At 41.2% G+C, this 26,481-nt stretch overlaps 1 protein-coding gene across 2 annotated transcripts in view; it reads right to left on the bottom strand.

Moving 5' to 3' along the window:
- Window positions 1-25,073, bottom strand: part of cntrl (centriolin) — a 40,440-nt gene extending 15,367 nt beyond the window's left edge. The window contains exons 1-22 of one of the 2 annotated variants that reach the window (XM_084412853.1): window positions 24,937-25,073; window positions 24,701-24,831; window positions 24,392-24,533; window positions 23,722-23,908; window positions 23,448-23,641; window positions 19,531-19,650; window positions 13,169-13,337; window positions 12,675-12,784; window positions 12,341-12,535; window positions 5,545-5,698; window positions 5,206-5,426; window positions 4,926-5,102; window positions 4,024-4,158; window positions 3,633-3,778; window positions 3,361-3,544; window positions 3,093-3,251; window positions 2,364-2,543; window positions 2,165-2,272; window positions 1,197-1,338; window positions 918-1,060; window positions 650-821; window positions 274-563 (exon numbers count right to left, since the gene is read on the bottom strand). In XM_084412853.1, the coding sequence (XP_084268979.1) occupies window positions 274-563; window positions 650-821; window positions 918-1,060; window positions 1,197-1,338; window positions 2,165-2,272; window positions 2,364-2,543; window positions 3,093-3,251; window positions 3,361-3,544; window positions 3,633-3,778; window positions 4,024-4,158; window positions 4,926-5,102; window positions 5,206-5,426; window positions 5,545-5,698; window positions 12,341-12,535; window positions 12,675-12,784; window positions 13,169-13,337; window positions 19,531-19,650; window positions 23,448-23,641; window positions 23,722-23,908; window positions 24,392-24,511 (3,306 nt within the window). In that variant the 5' untranslated portion in view covers window positions 24,512-24,533; window positions 24,701-24,831; window positions 24,937-25,073. Of the gene's footprint in view, window positions 1-273; window positions 564-649; window positions 822-917; window positions 1,061-1,196; window positions 1,339-2,164; window positions 2,273-2,363; window positions 2,544-3,092; window positions 3,252-3,360; window positions 3,545-3,632; window positions 3,779-4,023; window positions 4,159-4,925; window positions 5,103-5,205; window positions 5,427-5,544; window positions 5,699-8,937; window positions 9,168-12,340; window positions 12,536-12,674; window positions 12,785-13,168; window positions 13,338-19,530; window positions 19,651-23,447; window positions 23,642-23,721; window positions 23,909-24,391; window positions 24,534-24,700; window positions 24,832-24,936 lie in introns of those variants that run through there. The other variant, XM_084412854.1, reaches the window with a different exon arrangement.
- Between the last annotated feature and the right edge of the window lie 1,408 nt (window positions 25,074-26,481).

The following is a 26,481-nucleotide window of genomic DNA, read 5'->3' on the forward strand; positions in this document are numbered from 1 at the left end:
ACTTCTGATCTCATTTGGACATTAATTGGTTAATAATATAATATAATATAATATAATATAATATAATATAATATAATATAATATAATATAATATAGTTTTTTTATTCATATTTTCTCGTAATATTGTTTTTTTTTAGTCCTTACATTATGCACACATAATCAGAATATGACCAAATTCTGATTAATATTGTAATATAATCTTGTGTTAGTATAACTGTCAATATAAAAATGTAATGTTAAAATAAATTAATAATTGAAATTAGAATCTCTCACCAAGTCCTGATGTCCTGGCACATTACAGTGCAGCGTCCCACTGGGCACCAGAGGAATAGTAAGATTGCTGGGAGGAAGTCCGTACACCAGTCTGGCTCCATCAGGAGGCGTCCCACAGAGGACTGTACTTGAGCCAGTGGGCAGGCCAGGTACAGGGTGACTGTAGATAAATGAACCGGGGGGAAAAGCGGTACCATCCGGTAGAGTAAATCCAGCAGAGCCAGATGGAGGCGTGAAACGTGTCCCCTCCATATCGCTCTCTCTTCCACTGTCTCTGAACATCTGAGCATCTGAGGAAACATGTAGACAAATATTAAAGCTTTGACATGATATTCATCACCATGATTATGTTGAAGAGAAAGACTGTGGCACTTGCCTCTCTTTCCATGAGCGTGCGGATGGGGGGAGTAGACCCAGTATCCTCCATTAACAGGAGGTCTTCTCTCCCTGTGTGCTCTGTGGCCGGACCGTCGACCTCTCTCAGGTGACTGAAGGTGCACAGAGTCCAATCCTGAGTCTTGTGTGCCCTGAGATCCCAAACTAGGGGCCTGAGGACAAATAACATGCTGATTATAATACAATACACTTAAAAGAGTATTCCTTTTCTAATGCTAAAAGAACATTTTTTAAAACATGATTCTTACATTCTGATTTGATGGAACATAGTACCAATATCCTGTGTTTGGCAGGGGATCTCCTAAACTGGACAGGAAGTTATTCTGCTGTAGAAGAGTCTCCCTCAGGACTCCAATCTCTTCCAGCAGTTCTTCTAGATTTCCGTTGTTAGCTAAACAAACCACAATATATAACAAGTCTATTTTTGCACTGAAGGAAATGTGCATGGTGCTTGCTTGGCCACAGAACACAGCACCATGATGCTAGGGTGTTTGCGAGGTGTTACCATGGAAGGATGACAAACAAACCTTCTTTGGATTGTGCAAGTTGATCTTTGAGACGTTTGGTTTGAGCCTGTTGCTTTTTCAAAGTTTGGTTTAATCTTTCCAGTTCTTGCTGTTGAATACTAGAGTTTGGGACACTGCGGAGATTCCCATCTGTCTCATGAACCTTCATTCAACAGAAACCAGGGAATGCATTAACGTACAATGTACAATGGGGACAGGGCATTAACAAATTTAAATCTCTGGCAAGTGAGATACTGGAAGTCATCAATTTCCAAATGAGAGTAGTACAGGAGCTACATGGAGTTCCAATGATATATGTACGTAGAATTTTCTGATATTTCGATTTGCGCTTCGGGTGCACTGAAATACCGCATTTTAACTTTTGCAGCTAGAACATATGCGACTGCCTGACAAGATGTGATGCATTCTAATCAAAACTATGAGCATGATATGAGAAATACAAATATTTTTTTAACTAAACTGATATCCTTTAAACACTATTTCTGTAAAATAGGCAGGCATTATAAAGGTCTTTAAAATGAACCATCACTGAACTTACTAAAGCTGGACTATGACACTATTTTCTTCTAGATCTGCAGTACAGCCGAAACAAACTTTGTTGCATTATTTTCCTGTTATCAATGTAAAGCTGCTTTGAAACAATCTGTATTGTAAAAAGCGCTATATAAATAAAAGTGACTTGACGACTTACACATAATTATTATAATTATTTACGCTGAATAGCTCTAGAAAACCTACTATGCTTTTCTTTCAAATGTATTGGCAGTAATTGTTCTGTGTGCACAAATTCATACATTCATTATTCATTCATTTTACCATAGAGAATAAGCAGAGGGTTATTCACAACAGTTCAGTGTGACTACCACTACGGGGCAAAATGTGCCAATCCTACCCAAAATGTCAGAGATTATTTGAAAGGAAGATAAAACTGAAGACTAAAGTCTGAAGATTCTGAGCAGATACATTACCCTATCTGTCAAAAGCTTCTGGAGAACCTGGATTTCTGCTTCAGCACTAGCCAAGTCCTGAATGGCTTGAGCAGCCTGAAACTTGGTGCTCTGCAACTCCTCTGCATTCTACATGCATATAAACACATAATCATTAGTGAACTTTTCTCACATTGATGCTGCTCCGAAAAGATCCCAAGTAGCCTGCACTTTGTCTTACCGCTGCTCTCTCCAGATGTATTTTTTCTATAGTGCTATGAAGAGAGTGAAGTTTGTCCTTAGCTGCAGACAACTGTTCGGCAGCCATTCTGTCAGCAGAGGAAAATGATCGCCTGAGTGCCTGCAACTCCAGACTAAGAGAATCCAGCTGCTCTTGAGTCTGGCTCTCCTCGGCTTTCATCTAGAAAAACAACAAACCATTACATACAGAGCTGCTTAAAGCAATATCCAAAGTAAATTACTTACAAAGTAAAAAGTTTAGGTCAATTGTGGATCTATAAATCACTCATAGATGACTGAAAATAAACCATTTATATAAAGGCACTGGTGACTATAAACTCATTCAGTTTAAAGTTGTCCATAGGGTCGAGGAGTAAAAAAAAAAGTTTTCTTGCCAAGGTTCCCTACACCTAACATTACATTTTGATTAAAGCTCTGAAAGTATCTCAATCATGACAACTTTGGCAATAGATTTAACAGCATTTTATTGTTAGGAATGTTTCTCTTTCAAATGTATCTCACAATGGGAAACGCCTTGGGCAAATGGATCTGCCATGCTGCTGCTACCGGCATGAGTGAAGTACAATCAGCTACTTCGAAGAGATTCATGACTGAACTATGCATTTAATCTCAAAACTGAGCAAAACAGAACAAAATCAAGAAGGTGGCAAGCAAATTTAACAAAAGAGGTTTCAAATGTTGAATATGTTAATCAATCTCATTCTGGCACCTGTTTATCTTGTTCTTCTAATTCAGCAAGCAGACGGTCCCTATCGATTTCGGTCTCCTCTAAACGCTTCAGCATCAAGTACTGCTGCTCATGAGCATCTTCCAGCTCCTCCCTCAACCTATGGAGCTCCGCTTCCTCACCACACCTCTCTGCTGCCTGCTGGAATCAAACAGAGGGAGATCAGCATCACTTCATACGAAGACATTATACTGGAATATGTGAGCATCTGATTGATGATATTTCAAATAATGATGAATTGAATGCTCACCTGAGTCTGGTATCTCTCTTGGTACTTCCTAAGTCTCTCTCTGAGCAAAACCATTTCTCCAGCGAGTCTGTCCTGGCAACGCTGGGCCTCGTGTCTATCTCTCTGAGCTGCAGATACTACACGATGCACCTGCTGTTGTAGCTCTATGAATTTCTTGTTCACTGGTTCCCCGAGGTCTTCAAAGCTGCAAAGAGATGGGATAACAAAGACATTTCACAATCTGTTGGACACATCTGTAATCTGCTAAAACATATAATAAGAATCTATCATACCTTAGTTCCTCTTGTCCTGTAGCTATGGCTCTTGACAGCTCTCCTAAATGTTTAGCCACATTCTCAGGGCGAAGAAGCTCATCCTTAACCTGCTCTAAATCACCATGAAGAGCATCCATCTTCTCCTTAAGACTGTCTCTCTCCTCCTGTGAAATACATTTTCAGCCAGGGTTTCAGAGACGTGAGTCTTACTGAATGATTCTCATTCATCATCAAGCAGCAGAATGTACAGTACACTTTTACAGGAAGTGAGAAGGTTTTTAATGAGCTGAGGGGTCTCTGCACTTCAGTTATACATCCTTTGGTCTTTCCAAGAATTTCCCCATACTTATAAAGGACTGAGTGACTGAGCTTTATTTTCTGGTATGAGGTCTGATGTGCAGTAACACACCTGAAGAGTGTTGACCTGTTGCAGAAGCTCCGTGTTCTCGAGCTCTCTGTCGGCAGCCATGTGCATCTGTGCCAAAGCATTCTCTTTTGCCTGTCTTTCTTTCTGCAGCTCTGCCTGCAGAGCTGAGTGCTCCATCTGTAAATGTGGAAGGCAAGAAAACGTAAATGTTAAAATTTCAAAGGATAGTTCACTTAAAAAGTTCACTACAAGTATATTATATCCCTAGTCATTTAAAGCCATTTGTGTGTGGAACAAATTTTAGTTATTCACTTTTCCACATATTCAAATCTAGTACACTACTGTTCAAAAGTTTTGGGGTATTTTTTTAATAAAAATTAATGGTAACACTTTACAATAAGGTTTCATTTGTTAACATTAATTAATGCATTAACTAACATGAACTAACCATGAGCAATACATTTGTTACTGTATTTGTTAATCTTTGTTAATGTTAGTTAATAGAAATACAGCTGTTCATTGTTTGTTCATGTCGACTGCAAACTTTTGAATGGTAGTGTTTAAGGAGCAAGCTGTGCTTCCAAATTGAATGCAATTGAATCATTTTTGCTGATAATACACATGAAAGAATGTGAATATGTGACATCCAGCTTGTTGTTGAAGTATATTTCAAGAAGATGAGGACATATCAAGAATATTTGAAATATAGTGCATAAGTTGTTTAATTGTGAGAGCTGCTCCTTTTTGGAGGTTGATTGGCACTAATCACTAATCACTTTCTTTTTATGGAAAAGGGCAACGTGAATATAAACCAAACATTTTGTGAAATGAAAAGAAAAAAGGTTTGGAGCAAAATTTTTTATTTTCAGGTAAAACTATTCCTTTAAAAAAAGCTACATTATATTATGGATGAATATGTAAAAATCTATGAAGAGATTTCCTACTTGACTGAGTCGACGCAGTCTTCCCAGCTCCTCCTTCAGTTGCGTGGCCTCAGTATCTCTCTCCTGCAGTTGGGTCTCCAGCTCTGCCAGATATTCACTGACCTGACCCTGAGCCTGCTTCAGCTCTTCGTTCTCCTTCCTCAGATCCTCCAACTCCTGCTGCTGATGCTGCAGCTCCTGTAACACAACAAACAATATGATAATGTTGACTTGACATATTATTACAGAGTGGTGTATTAAAACAGCACTGTTGAGCATTGTGTCAGAATCAGACTCCAACCTCCTGTGCGCTTTCAGCACGCAGAGCATCTTTCTCCAGCTGTGTGCATTGAAGCTCCTTCTCACATAGGAGGTGTTGCAGAGTATCTTTCTCCCTCTGCAAAAGTCTGCAATCTGACTGGGCTCTTCGTGCCTGTTCCTTCATCCCCTGCAGATACTCCTGGAGACCTGAGATGATGCCCTCCAGGTCACGCTTGAGTGCTTCATTGGCAGCTATCTGACCTAAATGAGTGGAGATTGTTTCTTCTTACTTATTTTAATTTAAATATACTGTATTCATAATGGATCCAACGACATCATTATCCAATAAAGGGAAAAAAAAGAGTAAAAAGTTCCTCACCATCAGTGAGCTGTTGCTCTAGTTCTTTGATCTCCTGCGTTTCCTTGTGTATCCGCGTGATCATATCATCCAGCCTGCCCTCCAGTTCCTGGTGCTTTCTGCTCATGATGGCCAGCAGCTGTGTCTTTTTGGACAACTGAGCCTTCACATGGGCCTTTAGAAGAGATGGCAGAGTCAGTGCAAAATCAAGTTCAACACATGATGTCAGTTTAATGTTGTACAACTTTATTTTTTGTGTTTTTTAATTTTTATATTAAGGGACCATAACATCGATTTAAGGCCAATTTACAACAAGGATGATAACTATAAAAATAACTATAACGTTTTAATAATCATTCTAATTCTATGAGAAAATTTAAGTCCACAACACATAATAATGACACAAAGGAATGATATCAATGGAATCACTTTCAGATTTTCTTTTTTAACTGATTAAAAAAAAAAAAAAAAAACACTGACATCCAATCATCCAATTCATCCTGCTTTGAGGAGCTCAAGCATTGAAAGCAGCAGACAACATATGCAGTGCGTACTAATAATAAACATAACGTTATCATGTGTTGTAGTGGACGCTAATATAGTTTTTGTTATAGTTATCGTTCTTGACGAAAACGGGCCTATGTGGACTCATTTGACGTGGACCAGTAAACATCCATCCAGCAACCACCTGAACACCTTAGCAACTGCATAGCAACTAACTCAGAACAGAACTAAAAAAAGACAAAGACCCTGCATCCCAATTCACGTACACTGAAAAAAGAAAATTGGTGTAGAAACACTTTTCACTCACAAATTGCTATGAAAATTTCTCAATTAATAACAAAATTGGCAAGAACACATTGTAGTTATTGTTATAGTTTTGGTTCTCATAGGCACTTAATATTCTCATTGAGGACATTTTACTCATATTTGTTTGACTGCATTGACACTTTTAGATGAGAGCTGAACTTAGCTGGATGATGACATCAATCACTGTTTTTTTGCAGAACTGCGTTAGATGAAATGAACTAATTTAATAACTGATTAACTTTTACAACGGAACTGAATCAACACTGAACTGACATCAGCTGAACAATAACAGTCGAAATACGAAATACTTTACAGTCGAAATAAACTCGTATGTTCGCATCAATAAATAATTTTCCTGTTATCACTGTAAAGCTGCTTTGAAACAATCTGTCTTGTATAAAGTGCTATATAAATAAATGTGACTTGACTTGAATTAAACATGAAATTAAGTAGGAAAGTAGAAAGACTGAAATAGTACTGTCTTGTAAAACATACTTTATGTTTTATATACTCTATAATCTTTGAGAAATAGCTGGTGTGTGGTGGGCGTTCTGGCACAATATGGCTGCCGTCGCATCATTCAGGTGGATGCTGCACATTGGTGGTGGTTGAGGAGATTCCCCCTACTATGTAAAGCGCTTTGAGTGCAGAGAAAAGCGCTATATAAATGTAATCAGTGCTTTAAGTGGGCCGGTACGCGCCGGTACTCAGTACCGCCACTTCCAAATATAGCTCTTGAGCGTACCGCCACCTGTCCGTGCGCCCAGAACGTGCTTTTAGCGTACCGGTACGCTCGTTTGCTCATCTGTTTTAATCCTTTGTCTGCGCTGCCGCTTTACTTCACAATGCACGCTTCCTCGTTGTTTATACTTTCGCCTGGCTCAGCAGTGCGAGTCTCCGCAGACTGCGCGCGCAATCCGCGCACCTCCCCAAACGGACGAGCCGAGGTGTTTATACTTGACGCGCTCGCCGTTGTACTATTCTTTGAAACGATAGGGGCGACTCGAGTAATTGTCCTCTAAACCATCAGGAATCAGCGGTGAGAAGATGAAAGCTATACACACGTGACAATGTTTATTTTAGTACACCACCACCAATAACACACTACAAACAGAATCGTGTAAAACCCAGTAAACCCTGAGATTATTACTCGTGACAATAAAACAAAATATATGGATATGAGAATGTGTATACAAAATAAATTAACAATATCTTATATTTTCTAATTTCACTAAATATTTCATTAAGTTTCGTGAAGATTTTTACTAAACATGGACCTTTATGTTCATTAAAAATACTTTTTATGCTATTGTATGCTCATTTTTTAAATGTAAGCAACTAATTTAGACTTGCAAACTGGGTGCCGGTGTGGTGAGAAGTTCAAGCTCGTTATTTATGTTCAGTAGCTCTTTCTACAGTAGCTCTTTCTAAGGGTATTTTTTCAATACCATTTTGCACATTTTATTTATGTTCAGTAGCTCTTTCTAGCTCAAACAAATCCACAAACTAATAAAAGGATTTATTATTTTTTATAAGGTCGTCTGTTGACTGCTGTATATAAAACCCCTTCAGTTGTTGTTACCTCAGGGGAGGAGGGGAGTCAGCAAAAAAAAAAAAAAAAATAGAGGACCGGCACCTCTTTTGGGCCACTTAAAGCACTGAATGTAATCAATTATTATTATTAAATAATTTTTTACTGTGTACTGTTGTGGACAGTATGCAAAATTGTGAAGAAGGGACAGTCATGGGCTGCTCTCTTGAGTAGGTACTTATTATGAATAAGTAAATACTTCACAACCACTAAAAAAGTATGATCTATATAGTATGAATGTGTGTAGTATTTATTCGCCATGTTGCCCTTATCACGTAACCTACAGCATCAGTTGCGTCCCGTCACAGCCATTCAAAAATCCTATCCCGTGGCCTCATGGGATAGTAAAGTGTCCATCGTATGCACACTTCAGAATCTCGCCGGAAGTAGTAGGTCATCCAGGTACTTTTTCCTACTCTTTTATGCGTACTGTGAATTCGGACATACTTCTTTTGTCATATACTACTATATTGTAGGGTTTGGGAAGTATGCGATTTCAGATGCAGCCTTGGACTTCTGCATTCGTTACTTCTCCACCCATACACTTCTTCTTCCCTTCCAACAATTATCTCAAAGTGATAATGTAGCACTTTTATTAAGCATTATTTTACACATAATACATTGTTCAAAGGCCAGTTTGTTTTAAAACTTTGAACCAACCTCTTTATTTTTATCTAATGGTTCGGTCATAGTAATTTAACAATGTACATTGTTATTATGCCAACTGCTCTCAAATCGAATGTAAGCCATGTAAAATATGCAATCCAGCAAACCCTGTTGACATAATGATTTAGCAATTTCCTGTTTAAAAACACGGAAAATATATTCCATATACATTCAAACTTACAAATTAATGAAGCATGTTTTGATCAACTTTAAAAAAATGAAATAATGGTCTTATTGTTAGGTACCAATAATCATTTCAACAAACAAAATCAAGAGTCCCAAATTGCAACACTATGACAGCAGCCTCCCATGAGCCCCTCCTTGACCCCAGTGGGGTATTTACTTACTAAAGCGCTGTGGCTGCCATCTCTTCACTTTCTGTCTCTATATATCCATTTTTCTCCTGTTGCTGCCCCATAAGAGGAAAGAAAGAGAACATTTCCTGTGTCTTTTAGCTCCGCTACTCTAAACTTCAGAGCTTTTGTCCACAGAGTCCAACTATCATTAAAAGTAGCCCTCTTCTCTAGACTTCATTCTCCCCCTCCTCTGCCCCTGTGCTTTTTCCACCCTCCTCTCTACTCTCTTTGAATCAACACAGGAAACTTTCTGCCTCAGCCAATCAGTGCCCTTGTTTGGGGCCGGGTGGGAGTAAGGAACCTCTTTGGCTCCACCCACAGCATTAACAGATTTCCCCTAGGACAGTAGTTCTCTCTTCTTTCTTAAAGAGGCAGACGCCTCATTTTATACGACGTGAAGCTGAGAATAATGGGTTAGTGATGATTAATTCCATAGAGATCTTCATCTTATTATTGTCACCTTTGTTGTTAGGGAGGCACCACAACACATCAGTGATTGAGACACATTTTCAACTACACTTTTTGTGTGACAAACATTTTCTTTAACAAACTTTGTTTATATATAACATAAATAGACTGAGGATCTCAGATCCGAATAAAACACCTGAAGAGTTCAGATGCTTGCGGTGAAAACAGAATATACACAGACATAGTATACATAGTTTGTTCCCCTTTCTTTCACGGTTTACTCCAGAGTGGGTATATATATATATATAAAACATTATTTTCCTGTTATCTCTGTAAAGCTGCTTTGACACAATCTGTATTGTAAAAAGTGCTATATAAATGAATGTGTGTAACCATTGTTCTTGGTTAAAAAAAAATTCTTGCTTATATCCTTTAACATTTTAATCTATACTAACTGTATGATACAATATTTGTTCTAAGCGTATTCTCAACCAGGGAAAAATAGCAAATATAGACAAAGCTGTAACGGCATTTTAGCTTAATTACATTTTAATGCTTTAAGTTGTCTGCCAACCATTAACAGCCTATACTTAAAAAATGTTAGCAATTGTTACAGAAATAAAAATGTAATGTTTTGTAACAATGTAAAAGTCTTTACTGTCACTTTTGATCAATTCAACTTAAAAGATTTCTTGAAAAAAATACTAACATTCAAAAGTTTAGGTCAGTGTATTTTTACAGTACAATATTTTTTTTACTGTATGTGAAAAGGTTTGGTGTTTTATGTATTTTATTTATTTATTTTTCATTTATGTATGTTGCATTATTTTAGTGTTGTGTATTTTACCCCGATGGTTTTTCTTTAAGTAACACTGTTCTGTGTATTTTTATTTATTAGCCATTGTTTATAGAATGGCCGGTTTTAATGAATTGTAGTTTTTAATTTGACCTTTTATTTTAAACATCTGTATTGTTATGGGGGTTTACCTTAAGCAGATTTATGTTTAAGTAGATTGGTATATTAAAGTTGTAATGCAATGGAAGAAGCAACAGATCTTTTCTTCTGTATTGTAACATATTTGAGTGTAATAGATTATCGAAAAAGAAAAAAAAGTACAGTGGGGACTTTGTTCAATGTATTGGTTGTTGACTGGATTTTGAGATGTGGAAGAAGTCTAAGAGAAGTCTGTTGTTTTTAATCGGACTGTCATGTTATGACATTTTGATTAAACATTTAGAGAAGAGAAGAAAAAACGTAAGCATGTGTGAATTGTTCAAAATAAGATTTATAACATGCATTTAGAAAATAGATAGTGTGAATTTTCATTTCATACCGACTTTATATCAGTTCATGATACATACAGTGGGTACGGAAAGTATTCAGACCCCCTTAAATTTTTCACTCTTTGTTATATTGCAGCCATTTGCTAATATCATTTAAGTTAATTTTTTTTCCTCATTATTGTACACACAGCACCCCATATTGACAGAAAAACACAGAATTGTTGACATTTTTGCACATTTATTAAAAAAGAAAAACTGAAATATCACATGGTCCTAAGTATTCAGACCCTTTGCTGTGACACTCATATATTTAACTCAGGTGCTGTCCATTTCTTCTGATCATCCTTGAGATGGTTCTACACCTTCATTTGAGTCCAGCTGTGTTTGATTATACTGATTGGACTTGATTAGGAATGGGAGATGGGAGAAAGTTGTATTAAGTCAACCATCACTGCAGCCATCCACCAGTCGGGGCTTTATGGCAGAGTGGCCCGACGGAAGCCTCTCCTCAGTGCAAGAAACATGAAAGCACACCTGAAGGACTCCAAGATGGTGATAAATAAGATTCTCTGGTCTGATGAGACCAAGATAGAACTTTTTGGCCTTAATTCTAAGCGGTATGTGTGGAGAAAACCAGGCACTGCTCATCACCTGTCCAATACCGTCTCAACAGTGAAGCATGGTGGTGGCAGCATCATGCTGTGGGGGTGTTTTTCAGCTGCAGGGACAGGACGACTGGTTGCAATCGAGGGAAAGATGAATGCGGCCAAGTACAGGGATATCCTGGATGAAAACCTTCTCCAGAGTGCTCTGGACCTCAGACTGGGCCGAAGGTTCACCTTCCAACAAGACAATGACCCTAAGCACACAGCTAAAATAACGAAGGAGTGGCTTCACAACAACTCCGTGACTGTTCTTGAATGGCCCAGCCAGAGCCCTGACTTAAACCCAATTGAGCATCTCTGGAGAGACCTGAAAATGGCTGTCCACCAACGTTTACCATCCAAACTGACAGAACTGGAGAGGATCTGCAAGGAGGAATGGCAGAGGATACCCAAATCCAGGTGTGAAAAACTTGTTGCATCTTTCCCAAAAAGACTCATGGCTGTATTAGATCAAAAGGGTGCTTCTACTAAATACTGAGCAAACGGTCTGAATACATGTGACCATGTGATTTTTCAGTTTTTCTTTTTTAATAAATGTGCAAAAATGTCAACAATTCTGTGTTTTTCTGTCAATATGGGGTGCTGTGTGTACAATAATGAGGAAAAAAAATGAACTTAAATGATTTTAGCAAATGGCTGCAATATAACAAAGAGTGAAAAATTTAAGGGGGTCTGAATACTTTCCGTACCCACTGTACATTTATGAACTGTAAAATATGCATATTTCCGTAAATTTAACAGGATGTTCTATAGTGTTCAGTAAGGCTAATATAAATTGCATTAACTTCTAGGAGAATTGTTTTTGTAATTATTATTATGAATACATTTATTTACAAAACATTGGTGTCTGTGTATTGCCTCTGTGTTATGACAACAATAATCCACAAGAAGTTGCACATAACAGAGATTTTACCATAATTAAGGGGGTTTTACTCACTCTGCAGCACATCGTCACAACAACATTACTTGACCACAGTAAAATCACTGTAATTATTGCTTTAGCATCATAAGGTTGTATAAGCATAAGTGTTACTGACATGTCTGGGGTCACTGAGATCCAGGCTGTGCAGTAGATTCTGCAGCTGGTCCATTTCATTCTGGGCTTGATTCCTATCAGCATTTAGTGTGTCCAGCTGCCTCTCCACAGCCTCCATCTCTCCTCTTAGCTTTCCCAGCCTCTGTATCCTCCTTTGAAGCTCTTGCCTGAACTGCTCCTTCTCAGCTTCACAGATCTATGTACAAATCAACATAGATACATTAAATAATTTAAAAAAATCTGATATATGAATGGGGACTCAAGTGGCCATCAAGTTTGACTTAAAACAACTGCAAGTGGTGTTTTAAAAACTTGTTTAAAGGGGAACATCTCACCCGTCTCTGAGAAACTGTCTCCTCTAGCTGCCGGAGCTCCTCACTGGCTCTAAGGATCTGCTGCTCCCTCATCTCAATTTCTTTAAGTAATTGCTGTAATCGCACCTCAGCTAAAAAAAAATAAAAACACAAAAACAGATGCATTAGGAAAACTGCAGAGACGTGGATCTTATAGTGGTCCCATAAAACCGGGAAAATGTCCTGCATCATTTGTTTGCTGATGCCACTTGGTTTGATTATTTTTGGGGGTCACTGTTCAACAGTCAGTTCAGTTTTATTTGAGGGTAATATTGTACATACAGTGTGCGCAAGCAAAGTGATTGTATGCAACTTAGTCCCATACCTGAGCAGCATTGCTGGTAATAAGAATAAAAATCTACAGATTGTTACAAGTAAAGCTAGTAAAAAATTAATAGCATGTGTAATATACAAATGAATACCTATGTAGAGCCTTTAGTATAATGTGAATACACAGTACCCTTGAACCTTTGTACCTCTGAGCTGCACATGTCTGGACATGTCATGTTCTCTGGGGTAGTCTGTCTCTGTCAGGTTCGCTGAGGCTGGCTGATGCTGATCTCGTGCACCCAAGTGGATGTTCCTCTTCTGACAAGACTTTCCTATGTAGGGACTCTCGATTGAAAGTTTCTCTACCTCCACCTCCTGAACAACATAGAGAATGATGTCTCTAAAAATGAATATAATCCTACCATACAAAAATGACTAAAGCAAAATTAATGAGCTTTTGTATTGCAGAATTTAATCATCAACGCTCAAATGAAATGTCACCTATGAATTAATCGGAATGTATCTAACTGTTAAAGACTCGCACTAAAATCTTATTAAAATATATATATTTATTATTTTCTTAAAAGTGGAACTGAATGAAGGAAAACTCCATGCACTACATATTGGATGGAAAAAGACGCACTACCGTTTAAAAGTTTGGGGTCAGTAAGATAGTTGTTTTAATTAAATTGATACTTTTTATTTAAATTAATACCTTTATTTAGCAAGGATGCATCAAATTCATCAAAAGTGATAGTAAAGAAATTGAATGTTACAAAATATACTTTTTGAGGATTAATAGCTAGATATAGCTGGCCTCACTTTTAGCACAGCTCGGGCTCTGGAACCAAACTCCTGGTTTGAAGGGTGGATGGCGTTAAGTAGTAGGAGTCCTCAACTTGACACCACTGTTTTGGGTTTTTTTTCTGTGCAGAATGTCTTCATCTCCCACCTCTGTAGAAGTGATTCCTTCATCCCGAAAGAAGGTTGGAGATATGGAGACCTAGTGGGCCATGTTCAAAGCCTGCATTGCGGAAGCAGTTGGCTGGAAGGTTGTTGCTGCCCTTTGCGGATGATGTTGTCCTGATGGCCTCACCTTCAGTGCTTCCTTGGGCTGTTTGCAGCTGAGTGTGCAGTGGTGGGAATAAGGGTCACCACCTCAAAATCCAAGGCCATGGTTCTCAGCCGGAAAACAATGGACTGCCCACTTCGGGTAGGGAGTGAGTTGCTTCCCCAAGTGGAGGAGATCAAGAAACAATGGGTCTTGTTCACGAGTGAGAGGTAGGAGAGGTAGGTCAAAGCATGAGATCGGGTCATTATACTGGACCATCGTGGTGAAGAGAGAGCTGAGCATGAGGGCAAAGCTCTCGATTTACCAGTCAATCTATGTTCCAACCCTCACCTATGGTCATGAGCTTTGGCTAGAGACCGAAAGAATGAGCTCACAGATACAGATTGCAGATGTGGCCAAAATGAGTTCCCTTACGAGGGAACTCGAACTGCGCCGGTGACGACACTAGGGGAACGCCCTTCAGCGTAGCGCGTCTGAATTTATGAATGAAACTAGTCCAATCCTATTGGCGTTGCGTGATGACGTAGCGTGTGACGGCATATACGGATGTGTACAAAAGCACGCCGGCACACAGAAAAGTCAGCTTTTTGCTATTCAGCAAGCGCTCTGTGTTGATGTGTGAGAAGTTTGTTCTATTTGGTGTTGTATTGTCTGTTGCAAAGCATTATAATGGCAAGTGAGCAATTTAAAAAATGTGTGTCCCCACGCTACATTACGGCTGGGGACACACACGAGATGTGTGTGTCTTGTCTGGGAATGTAGCACGCCCAGGCAGCTCTGGAGGGGGCTGCTTGCGGTCATTGCGAATCGATGTCAGAGTGCTGCGTTCCCGCCTGGCTTTATTTAATGAAGATGGCCAGATGCGCGCTCCCCGCGGTTCAGGTCCCGCATCCGCCGAGGCGATGCGGCGGCTTCGATCGTGGGGCTCGCAGCGAGAGCTTGCAGAGGGGATCGAGACTGCCGAGGCACTTTCTCGATCCTCATCTGAAAGTTCAGATTCCCCTATCCCCCGTTCGGGAGCCCGCCCCGCGGCTTCTCCCGCTCGGGATGTAGACCCGGTGCTGCAGCTATCTGATTCCGAGGAATTAGATGTGCTCAGCGTCGTGGGGGGGGATCTCGACGAGGCACACCACTCGGCTCAAGTTACACCTAATTATGACGAGCTCATGGAGGTTGTAACGCGAGCTGTGGCCAAACTCAACATTAGTTGGCCACAGGAAAGACAGGAAACGCGAGTAAAGAGTAAACTTGATGAACGTTTTCTGCAGCATCGCGCACAACCTTCACGCCGGTCTCTTCCGTTCTTCCCGGATTTACACAATGAGTTGTGTAAATCCTGGAACAGGCCTTTTTCAGCACGCCTGTCTAACCCTCCAATGTTAAATTACAGCAACATTGTGGGGGTTAGAGAAAACAGATATGGGATGATGCCTCGGGTGGAGGAAGCTTTAGCCAGTTACCTCTCACCCGACCTTGCGTCATCCCTCAAGACACCGGCATTGCCCTCCAAACCCTGTCGTACGACATCTGATTTGGTGAGCAGAGCTTACATGGCGGCAGGTCGGGCTGGTGCGAGCATGCATACTATGGCCATTTTGCAGGCGGACCAGGCCGACCTGTTAAGGGAGATAGACCAGGGCGAGGGTCTCGACGATATCGCTGAGCTTCGCAAAGCCACAGATTTGTCTCTCCGTGTTACCAAGGAGACGGCCCGCCATCGGCCGCTCCACGTCAGCACTGGTAGCCACGGAGAGGCATCTGTGGCTTAATTTATCGGGCATTAAGGAAAAGGACAGGGCCTTTCTCCTTGACGCGCCTGTTTGTACCACTGGTCTGTTCGGCGAAGCCGTTAATGCAGTCGTCGACAGATTTCAGGAGACTAAAAAGCAGAGCGAAGCCTTCAAGCAATATCTCCCTCGTCGATCAAGGTCTAGGAGGTCTGCTAGGGAGAAGCAGCCTCAGCCCGCATCGAGCTCCTCCTACCGCCAAAGCCAGAGGGAGAGCGTCACTTCTAGAGGTCCCCCTCAAAGAGCTTGGGACTCTAGACAGCGCTCTCACCCACAGCCTCCTGAGAAGGCGTATCTGAGGACCGTCATCCAGTCTAGGAAGGCGAAGGGAAAGAGGTCCTAACTCCTATGAGACCTCGGAGGGGTCCTTGACGGCACCCTGAAGCGGAGGACCGGCAGGGAAAGACCGACAGCGACTCACGGCATTCCCATCATCGTGAGTCAAATCCAATCCGAGGATTGGTTTGTCACGATAGATCTAAAGGACGCATACTTTCATGTCTCCATCCTTCCATCTCACAGGAGGTTCCTGAGGTTCGCTTTCGGGGGCGAAGCGTACCAATATCGGGTTCTTCCTTTCGGCCTAGCACTCTCCCCTCGCACATTCACCAAGTGTATGGATGCAGCTCTGGCCCCTCTGAGGCTCCAGGGCATCCGTGTGCTGAATTACATCGACGACTGGCTAATCCTGGCCCAGTCTCGAGAGTTGGCAGTTCGGCATCGAGATGTCGTCCTTGGCCATATTCAGAGCTTGGGGTTGAGGCTCAACACAAAAAAGAGCGTGTTGACACCCGCCCAACGGACTACGTTCTTGGGGGTGGTATGGGACTCGACGACGATGCGGGCACAGATGTCTCCTGCACGTATCGAGTCCATATTGACCACACTAAACAGGGTGAAGCTAGGCCACACCATCACAGTGAAACACTTCCAGAGAGTGTTGGGTCTCATGGCAGCAGCGTCCAGCATGATACCTTCTGGCCTGCTGCACATGAGGGCCCTGCAGTGGTGGTTGAAAGCCAAGGGGTTTTCCCCAAGGGAAATCCATTCCGCATGGTAAGGGTTACGCGCAGATGCCTTCGTTCCCTATCAATATGGAAGAAGCCTTGGTTTCTGTCCCAAGGTCCCAAGTTAGGAGCGTTATGTCGCCGAATAACGATTTCGACAGACGCCTCCCTCACGGGCTGGGGCGCGGTCATGGACGGCCACTTTACGAGAGGTCTCTGGCAGGACCATCATTCCTCATGGCACATAAATTGCCTCTGAGGAGTTTTCTGCCAAACCTCCATGGTCACCATGTTCTCGTGAGAACCGACAATATGTCAGTGGTGTCCTATTTAAACCGCCAGGGGGGTTTGAGGTCGCGTCCTCACTGCAGACTGGCGTATCAGATCCTCCTGTGGTCCCAGTGGAGACTGTCGTCTCTCAGGGCGATGTATGTCCCGGGGGACCAGAACCAGGGAGCAGACATACTGTCGAGGCAGGGGCTGAGGCCCGGGGAATGGAGACTCCACCCCGAGATGGTGGAGTTGATATGCGAGAGGTTCGGCCCGGTGGAAGTGGACTTATTTGCGTCTCGAGAGACGACACACTGTCCCCTGTGGTTCTCTCTCACGCATCCAGCCCCGCTGGGGTTGGATGCCATGGTACAGACGTGGCCGAGGCTACGTCTGTATGCTTTTCCCCCGATCGCTCTGCTCCCGGGAGTTCTGGAAAGGGTCCGTCGAGACGGTGTCAGCCTACTATTAGTAGCCCCGTTGTGGCCGGCCCGAGTATGGTTCTCGGACATAATATCACTCCTGGCAGGCCCGCCATGGCAGATCCCTCTGAGGAGGGACCTGCTGTCCCAGGCAGGGGGCTCAGTTCTCCACCCTCGGCCCGAGCTGTGGAAACTGTGGGTCTGGCCCGAGGGGGCACAGTACCTAGAAGCCGGCCTATCTGCAGGAGTAGTTGAGACTATTCTCAGTTCCAGAGCTCCCTCCACGAGGAAGTTGTACGGCCTGAAGTGGAATGTATTTTCCATTTGGTGCAGAGAGCGTGGATTGGACCCAGTTAACTGCCCGGTGGCTTCAGTACTGGAGTTTCTCCATGACCGCTTTTCTGCTGGACTTACCCCGTCCACACTCAAGGTTTATGTGGCTGCCATTGCGGCTTTCCACGCTCCTCTGAGTGATGGGCCTCTGGGGAGGCATCAGCTGGTCGTACGCTTCCTACGTGGAGCCTGGAGGATGAGACCTGCGACTCGCACCAGGGTTCCCACCTGGGACCTGGCAGTGGTCCTCGAAGCGTTGGTTGAGGCCCCCTTCGAGCCGCTGGAGTCGGCTGAGGCCAAGAACCTGACTCTCAAGGTGGCTTTTCTCCTTGCCATCACCTCTCTTAAGAGGGTGGGAGATCTCCAGGCACTCTCGGTATCTCCTCAGTGCCTGGAGTTTGCTCCTGGGAGAGTCAAGGCCATCCTGCACCCCAGTTTGGGCTATGTCCCTAAGGTGCCAACCAGTATGGCTAGGTCTACGGTTCTGCAGGCGTTTCATCCCCCACCTCATGTGACGGCAGAGGATGGAAGACTTCATCTGCTCTGCCCAGTCAGAGCATTAGACATTTATGCTCAGAGGTCTTCACAGTGGAGGAAGGCGGACCAGTTGCTGGTGTGTTTCGGGTCCCCCAAGAAAGGGCTCCCCGCCTCTAAGCAAACCATCAGCAACTGGATCGTTCAGACTATTTCCCTGGCCTATCAGGTGCGCAATCTGCCTTCACCTATGGCCGTGAGGGCTCACTCTACTAGAGGCATGGCATCCTCCAAAGCCCTCCTTTCAGGGATTCCTATCCATGACATATGTGAGGCGGCTGGCTGGGCCACTCCGCACACATTCATGAGATTCTACAGTCTGGACCTTCCCTCTACACCCGGCGCACGAGTGCTCTCGTCCTAAGTGTGCCTGGAGACAGCTTCACACTGGGGCAGGCGGGTTTCGTTGTGGCATAGTGGGTATCTCGTTCCCCTAGTGTCGTCACCGACGCAGTTCGAGTTCTCTCGAAAGGGAACGTCTCGGGTTACGTATGTAACCCTTGTTCCCTGAGAAAGGGAACGAGACACTGCGTCGGTTCGCCACGCCTCACCCTGCCTGGATCCGTATATGCCGTCACACGCTACGTCATCACGCAACGCCAATAGGATTGGACTAGTTTCATTCACAAATTCAGACGCGCTACGCTGAAGGGCGTTCCCCTAGTGTCGTCACCGACGCAGTGTCTCATTCCCTTTCTCAGGGAACAAGGGTTACATACGTAACCCGAGACGTTTTCTCTGCAGGGTGTCTGGGCTGACCCCAAAAGACAGGGTGTGAAGTAGAGCCGCTGCTCCTCCGCGTTGAATGGAGCCAGTTAAGGAGGTACGAGCATCTAGTCAGGATGCCTCCTGGACACCTTGCAGTGGAGGTGTTGCGGAAAAGGACGTATGGGCAGCCTACTTAGCCTGCTGCCACTACGACTCAGTCCCAGACAAGTGGAAGAGAATGGATGGATGGATAAATGTAGCCTTGGGGAGCAAGAGACTTCTTTCAAAAACCCTCAATCCCAAACTTTTGAACGGTAGTGTAAATTTACCAAAAAAATTAAAAATAAATGAATCCCTTTTTCTCAAAACAAATCACAATGAATGATTTACTTATATCCTCAAGTTATTATAAAACCAAACAAAACCAAAACTTACAAGGTCTGGATAAAATGGAAGAGGTTCAAACTTGACATCTATTTTGTGAAAAGCCAACTCTTGCTCGAGCTCATAGTGTTTTTGACAGGCCTGGGTCAACTCCACTGTTTTCTGCTTCAGCTGTGTAATGAGGAAGAGGTCATTTAAACAAAACATTTTTCATAACACCATAAAACACATCAGCCACACATCACTACAAACCTCTCAGCTCAGAATGAAATTGAGTCTTAAAGATATGTGTACTACAAAAATGTTACACTCATGGAAATGCACAGAGCAATGAATGATAATTGAAGATTTCCATTAATACAGAATGCACACATGCAGAAACATGCTAAAGAACATAGCAATGCCATACCATCAACATTGCTCTCTAAAGCGAGAACCTGAGAGGACAGGAGAACATAACGTTGACATCATTCCGTAATTGGTAGGGCACATAAATTAAAAGACATTTAAGTACCTGACAGAGGGAATCCAGCAGAGGAGCATGATATGGAAGCTGAGATTGAAGAAGGAATGAAGAGAAGAGACAGTAGAAGACATACAGATAGTTTACATAAGAGCACAAGAGTGAAAGATAAATAAAATCAATAGGGAAGGGAAAGTTAAAAGGGATTCACTTTCTGCATTAGAGCCAGTTCTGCAATGAACTGGCCTCAAGTGGTCACTGGTCTCAAGTAGACTTCTAGCGGATATATGAAGTAAATTCTACTCAAATTTACCTGTGTCTAAGCAGATTAACCACAGCTGTAGATCATCCCATTAGCCATGCATGTGGTCCACTAATGTTTGACAGAAAAGTGTCCTATTACAGGCAGTACCTTGAACAATATCTATTGTTTTTCATTTAAAACCTAACAAAAACGATTTCTGTTAAATATTTTACTTAAAAAATGTGCTTGTGCAATATAAATAAATGCCACTTTAAAAAAAAAAATTATACTGAGCAAGTGCATTAAAGCAATGAGTATAAATTTGCTGTTCTAGTAGTTGAAACAGATTTTGTTTTTCCAAATACAGGCTCTCCAAGAACTTCTTCAATTAAAGCGATGATAAATGATGCAACACACTCAAAAACACTTTTCAGTACCATTCACAAAGTACCTTTGGAGTAGGTGACAAAAGCATGGAGTAAGAAGAGAGAGCTGAACAGGAAATTGTCTAGAAATAGACCGGAAAATGTATGTCAATTTTGAATAATTAATGTGTACTTGAGTGCTCACTGTGACTGCATTTTGAGTGTGCAAGCACAAAGATTTGAAAATTAATATGAAAGCAGATAAAAGTAATTTATAGATAAAAGTCACCATGAAACATGAAAAATGTACAACCCATTTTCCTCCCGTTATGTGACATTTCAGATTGAAACAGCATTCAACAAGAAAAAAAAAAACATATTTCTGTAATAAGTGATGATGTTTTAGAGATGGAGCAAGTGAGTTGTCTGTAGTGTCTTGCCTTAAAAGGATAGTTCACCCAAAAATGAAAATTAATTCACCATTTACTTACCCTGGAGTTGTTCTAACGGCGTATGCCCTTCTTCAAAAGGAGAATTTTTTTTTAAACGTCTTGCTCGTGCTAGTCCATATAATGGTGACCAGCATCAAGCTTTAAAAAAAGATGCAAAAGTATCACAGAATGATCCCATGCAAAATGTGCTTTATATTCCAAGTGACGAAATTTAATGCATTGTTTAATTAAAATCCTTGTCTTGGCTGTTGGTCTACTCTGCACGACTGTGAGTTCAAGACTCTATTAGTCGCCCAGAAAAGGAGACATAAAATACAATTCCAATAAATCCCCCCAAAAAGTATCTGTATACTTTCTTCTCCAGACTTGAATTCCGGTTGTCAGATGACAGTCAGAATGACTGGTGGCAGATGTGAACGTGATAACTTCTTGTTGCGATGAACACAACAGATATATTCATCTCAGAGAAAAAAGTACATGGATTATATTTTGTGTCATGTTTTTATTAATCTTGATTTCTCACAACTTTTCCCGGGCCGGGCCCAGTTGTGCACAGAAGAAAAAACGGCCAAGCTCAGGATTTTAGTTAAATAATACTTTTTTTTTTTAACCAAACCTTGTCATATACCCCCAGAATACTTGGAATATACAGCATGTGATCATTCTGTGATACTTGTGTGTCTTTTTTTAAAGCTTGATGCTGGTCGCATCTGCCATTATATGTACAAGCGCAAGTGGGACTTTTTTTCGTTTTGTGACCCAAAAAGAAAGAAGAGCATACGGCATTAGAACAACACCATGGTGAGTAAATGATGACTTAAAGGGATAGTTCACTTTGAAATTAATTTTTGATATGTTTTAGCTTACCTCAAGGGCATCCAAGATGTAGGTGTCTTTGTTTCCGCAGTAGTTTCAATTTTGATATTTTTAGGTCAAACCGTTCTTGTCTGTCAGTCATATAATGCATGTCGATGGTCACTGGCTCAAAACACAAGCACAGAGTCCAAATTAAAACAATTCCCCATCGTCCAAATGAAACAATTCCCCATCATAAGTACACATTGATGGCCTAAGACACGAAACGAGCGGTTTGTGTGAGAAAACGAACAGTATTTATATCGTTGTTATCTCTTGAAAACAGCACACGTCCAAATGATCTGACGGCGCGGGCGGGTATAGATATATACATAGATGTCGCCTTCGCTACTGCAGTTCATTGGAACGAAACCGTAGCCAAGGCGACATCTATGTATATATCTATACCCGCCCGCGCCGTCAGATCATTTGGACGTGTGCTGTTTTCAAGAGATAACAACGATATAAATACTGTTCGTTTTCTCACACAAACCGCTCGTTTCGTGTCTTAGGCCATCAATGTGTACTTATGATGGGGAATTGTTTCATTTGGACGATGGGGAATTGTTTTAATTTGGACTCTGTGCTTGTGTTTTGAGCCAGTGACCATAGACCTGCATTATATGACTGACAGACAAGAACGGTTTGACCTAAAAATATCAAAATTGAAACTACTGCGGAAACAAAGACACCTACATCTTGGATGCCCTTGAGGTAAGCTAAAACATATCAAAAATTAATTTCAAAGTGAACTATCCCTTTAAGGCTGTAATACTCTACACTAATTTTAAAATCTGAAAAGATTTTAAAACATTAGGCATCAAACACTTGCAGACTTTGCAAATGGTTACAGAGAAAAACTAGGCATCATACAAATTTCTAATTGTTATGAACACAACAAACTCACACAGAAACACACGCCTCATTGCTAGAAGACTCATGACAGATGAAACACGGATGTGTAGGAGATGACCGCAGTAGCTGACTCTGTGTGCTGGCGTAGTCAGTTGTTTTATCTATGCTGAGGAGTCAAATACTGAGGGAGGCTAATTTGTTACATGTGTTCTTTTAATTTACTTTTGAATTGTTGTTGTATTTGCATTTTATTGCAACACCGGTAGATAAAGGACAGCTTCGGTTTCAGTAGCAATGCATCATATACTACAATAAGTATTCTAAAATCGGCTAAAATATCAAACATGTTTTAATATCCTCTGACTAGATGGAAGCTAAAAAAAAAATTTGCCCATCATGCACTTTTCTGTAAAATCAATCAACTCCAATTGCCCAAAATCTGCAGACTGGTGGAGACTTCTGCCAACTTTTGTCAACTTGTCTGCAAAAATCAGAAAAAGTTGTGTAGTGTATTTCTGCCTTTATTTACATTTTTGGGTGAACTAACACTTCAAAAAAGTCCATTTGGATTTAATTTTGACTTTAAAAATAGGTTTTGTTAGGTGGTGCTTCTTAAGGAAATTATCTGAAATAAAAAAATATTCTTTACATAAGATATCACAGTTGTGTGTGAGGGCGAAATGCTCCACCCTATTCACAATGAGCATGATGACAGCGAAGACTCCATCACCCACCATTTCAGATTTGGTGTCCAGTTCTCTCCTGAGTTCCTTGTGTCCCAGCTGTTGTTCCTGGTTCTGGTGCCTCAGGTTTTGATTGGCTGTGTCCTGCCGCTCCAGCTCTTCCAGTGCTGCGGTCCGCTCTCTCTGAAGCTGTGCAGTCTCCTCAACTCTCAACTCCAACTCCTGCTCCAAACGCTCCACTTCCTCTATAAGAACAGCACAAAGGGGCTCATATTATAACAGCACATATGAAGATAAGATAAATGTAAAAGATGAGATGGTGTACCCATATGAAAGCGTTGATGTGCTTGCTCTCTATCCTGTGGACTGATTGGTTGTCCATCCAGTATTTCCAGTGACCTCAGATGAAAAATTAGGAAGAGGTGATAATGGGGCAGGCTGGAGATAGGGTTTTCTGCTAATGTCAGATTCGTCAGGTTCTTCAGAGGCTTTAGTTTGGCCATCTCATGAAGCTAGATCATAAAGGTTGAGAATGTTGTAAGTAACACAATTGTGCATTACAAAAACTGAGTAGGAGTAATTCCCTTTTAACACAGTTAAATATGACATTAAAGGTATAATGAAAATTCAGCCATTATTTACTTTCCCTGATGTCGTTCCAAACCTGTCTGACTTTCTTTCTTCTGCTGTGGAATATATTTTGGAGAATGTAACCAAACAGTATTGGTTCCCTTTGGCCTTTGATTTCCATTGTTTGGACAAAAAAAAAAATTGCTGATACATTTTCCAAAATATCTTCTCTTATGTTCCACAAAAGTTTGAAAGTTATACAGGTTTTGAACAACATGACGGTGAGAAAAACAATGAAAAAGTTTTCATTTTTGGGAAAACTATCCCTTTAATGTTTTTTTTTTTTTTTTCTGTTGATTTTAAACACATGATAAACAAATGTAAGCAAAGGCTGAGATTGAAAAACCCAGATAAATTGTACCTACAGAGAATATCTTGTTGCTGTGTAGGTTTATGGTATGAAGGGATCTGAGCTTCTTTGCCATCCAGACCGGAAGATGTTCAATGTTGTTGAAGGCCAAATTTAGAACCTGAAGGTTTGTCATGTGCTCTAGACCTTCAATTTTTCTGTACATAATTGAAATATAAATTATATTTTAAAACTTTTACTGGCTTTAATAACATTATATCTTTTATTCTGTTATAACACTATGAAAACAATTTAAAAAAATGGATATGTGGTGCCACCACAGGGAATGCATGTCGTCAAGTAGACAAATGTCACATTCTCTTACTGTATGCTGTTACTGGAAAGGTGGAGTTCCCGTAGTTGACATAATTTCTCTAGTTTCTCAATTTTCTCAATCCTGTTGTTACTGAGGTTGAGAACCTGTAGGCGCTCACACTTGTCCAAATTTTCAATATACTAAAAAAACATGAACACACAGAAGTCAATACAAATGAATGCAAAATGCAACAATAAACTTTACCAATCACACTGAGCATTAACCAAATAATGTCCACATCTTACCCTAAATTGTTTGTCATGTCCCGTAGATGTAGACAGATCCAGAGTCTGCACAAGGACTACATTTTCACATTTAGTTAATCTCCTAATCAGGTCTTCTGTGATGTATCTTGTCCCCTTGCCCTTATATTTACTTTTGTCTAAGGGTAGATATTTGTGTAAATGAATAACACACTATGGAGTGCAAATATTTACAAAACTGGTAGCAGCAAAGTAATTAATGATCTGAGAAGCTGAAATATGGTTGCAAATTAAGTTCAAGTAAGGGGGAACTTCCTAAAAAATAATGAAATTATTCATCATTGTGCTATTACAAAATGCTTAAATGCATTAGATGAAAATTTTTTACTTTTCGCACTGTGGACTAAAAAAATTAAATAAACTCTTTCTTAATAAACATTGTTCACAATCTTACTAGTTTAATTTGTCTACTAACCAAGTCCAATAGGATCAATATACATGATTATTCTGGCAATGTCTAAATGTCATGGATATTTTCACCCCTGTATCATTTCAATCACATCACAAATTATTTGTTTTTAAAGGTATGTAGGCTAACTTTTTGTTCAAAATTAACTGTAGTCAATAATGATCCGAATCCATTATAAATCCTTCTTCCAAAGTGTATTTTTGTCTTACCCTGATTCACTATGGTAAGCCTATTTTAGACCGGGCAGGGTGGTTTTCGCGGGAAATTGCATAGGTCACGAGTCTTGTAATATCCATAAATAGAGAAAAGTTGCTCCGGCTACTTTGACGTATGTATGGTGTGGTAGTGGCATAGGTTAGTTGTCACAACAAGCGAGAAAGGTTGACATTGAGAATGCAGAATCTCGAACCGCTGGGAATCACGCTTTTTTTTTTTTAAAGAAAAGAAAAATGCAAAATAGAGTAGTCGGCTGGCAAAAAGAGAACGCAACAGTCAGAGTGTGACGTGTAATAAAACGAGAATCAACATTGGCTTGGTTTTCAGAGATGGCTAATATTAACCAACTGCAGAACCGCAGAACCATACGTCATAGCAGTGTGAGGATGACAGCGCCAGCCTAACAGTCTGATGCCGGAAGTTGGCGGGGTGGAGATGGGTAGGTTTAGGGATCAGGGGGTGGAGATGGGTAGATTTAGGGGTGGGTTTAGGGATCAGGGGGTGGAGATGGGTAGGTTTAGGGGTGGGTTTAGGGATCAGGGGGTGGAGATGGGTAGGGATAGGGGTGGGTTTAGGGGTCAGGGGGTGGAGATGGGTAGGTTTAGGTATGGTATATGTAAGGTGGATATGTATGGTATGCGGTTCTGGCATCAGACTGTTAGGCTGGCGCTGTAGTCCTCACACTGCTATGACATATGGTTCTGCGGTTCTGCAGTCAGACCTATCTCGAGATGGCGAGAACTGAGGGATTTGAAATGTTAAAGACGTCATTAAAGAATTACGTTTTGTGAAGGGTCACTTCATTATGGGTTGTTGTAGCGCTTTCGCTTTTGATTGGGCAATCAGGTAACGTTAGCGACATAATAATAATTTAACAGGCAGTCGAATTTTACCACAACCCC

This window comes from Rutilus rutilus (assembly GCF_951802725.1).
Source record: "Rutilus rutilus genome assembly, chromosome: 7".
Lineage (NCBI taxonomy): Eukaryota > Metazoa > Chordata > Actinopteri > Cypriniformes > Leuciscidae > Rutilus > Rutilus rutilus.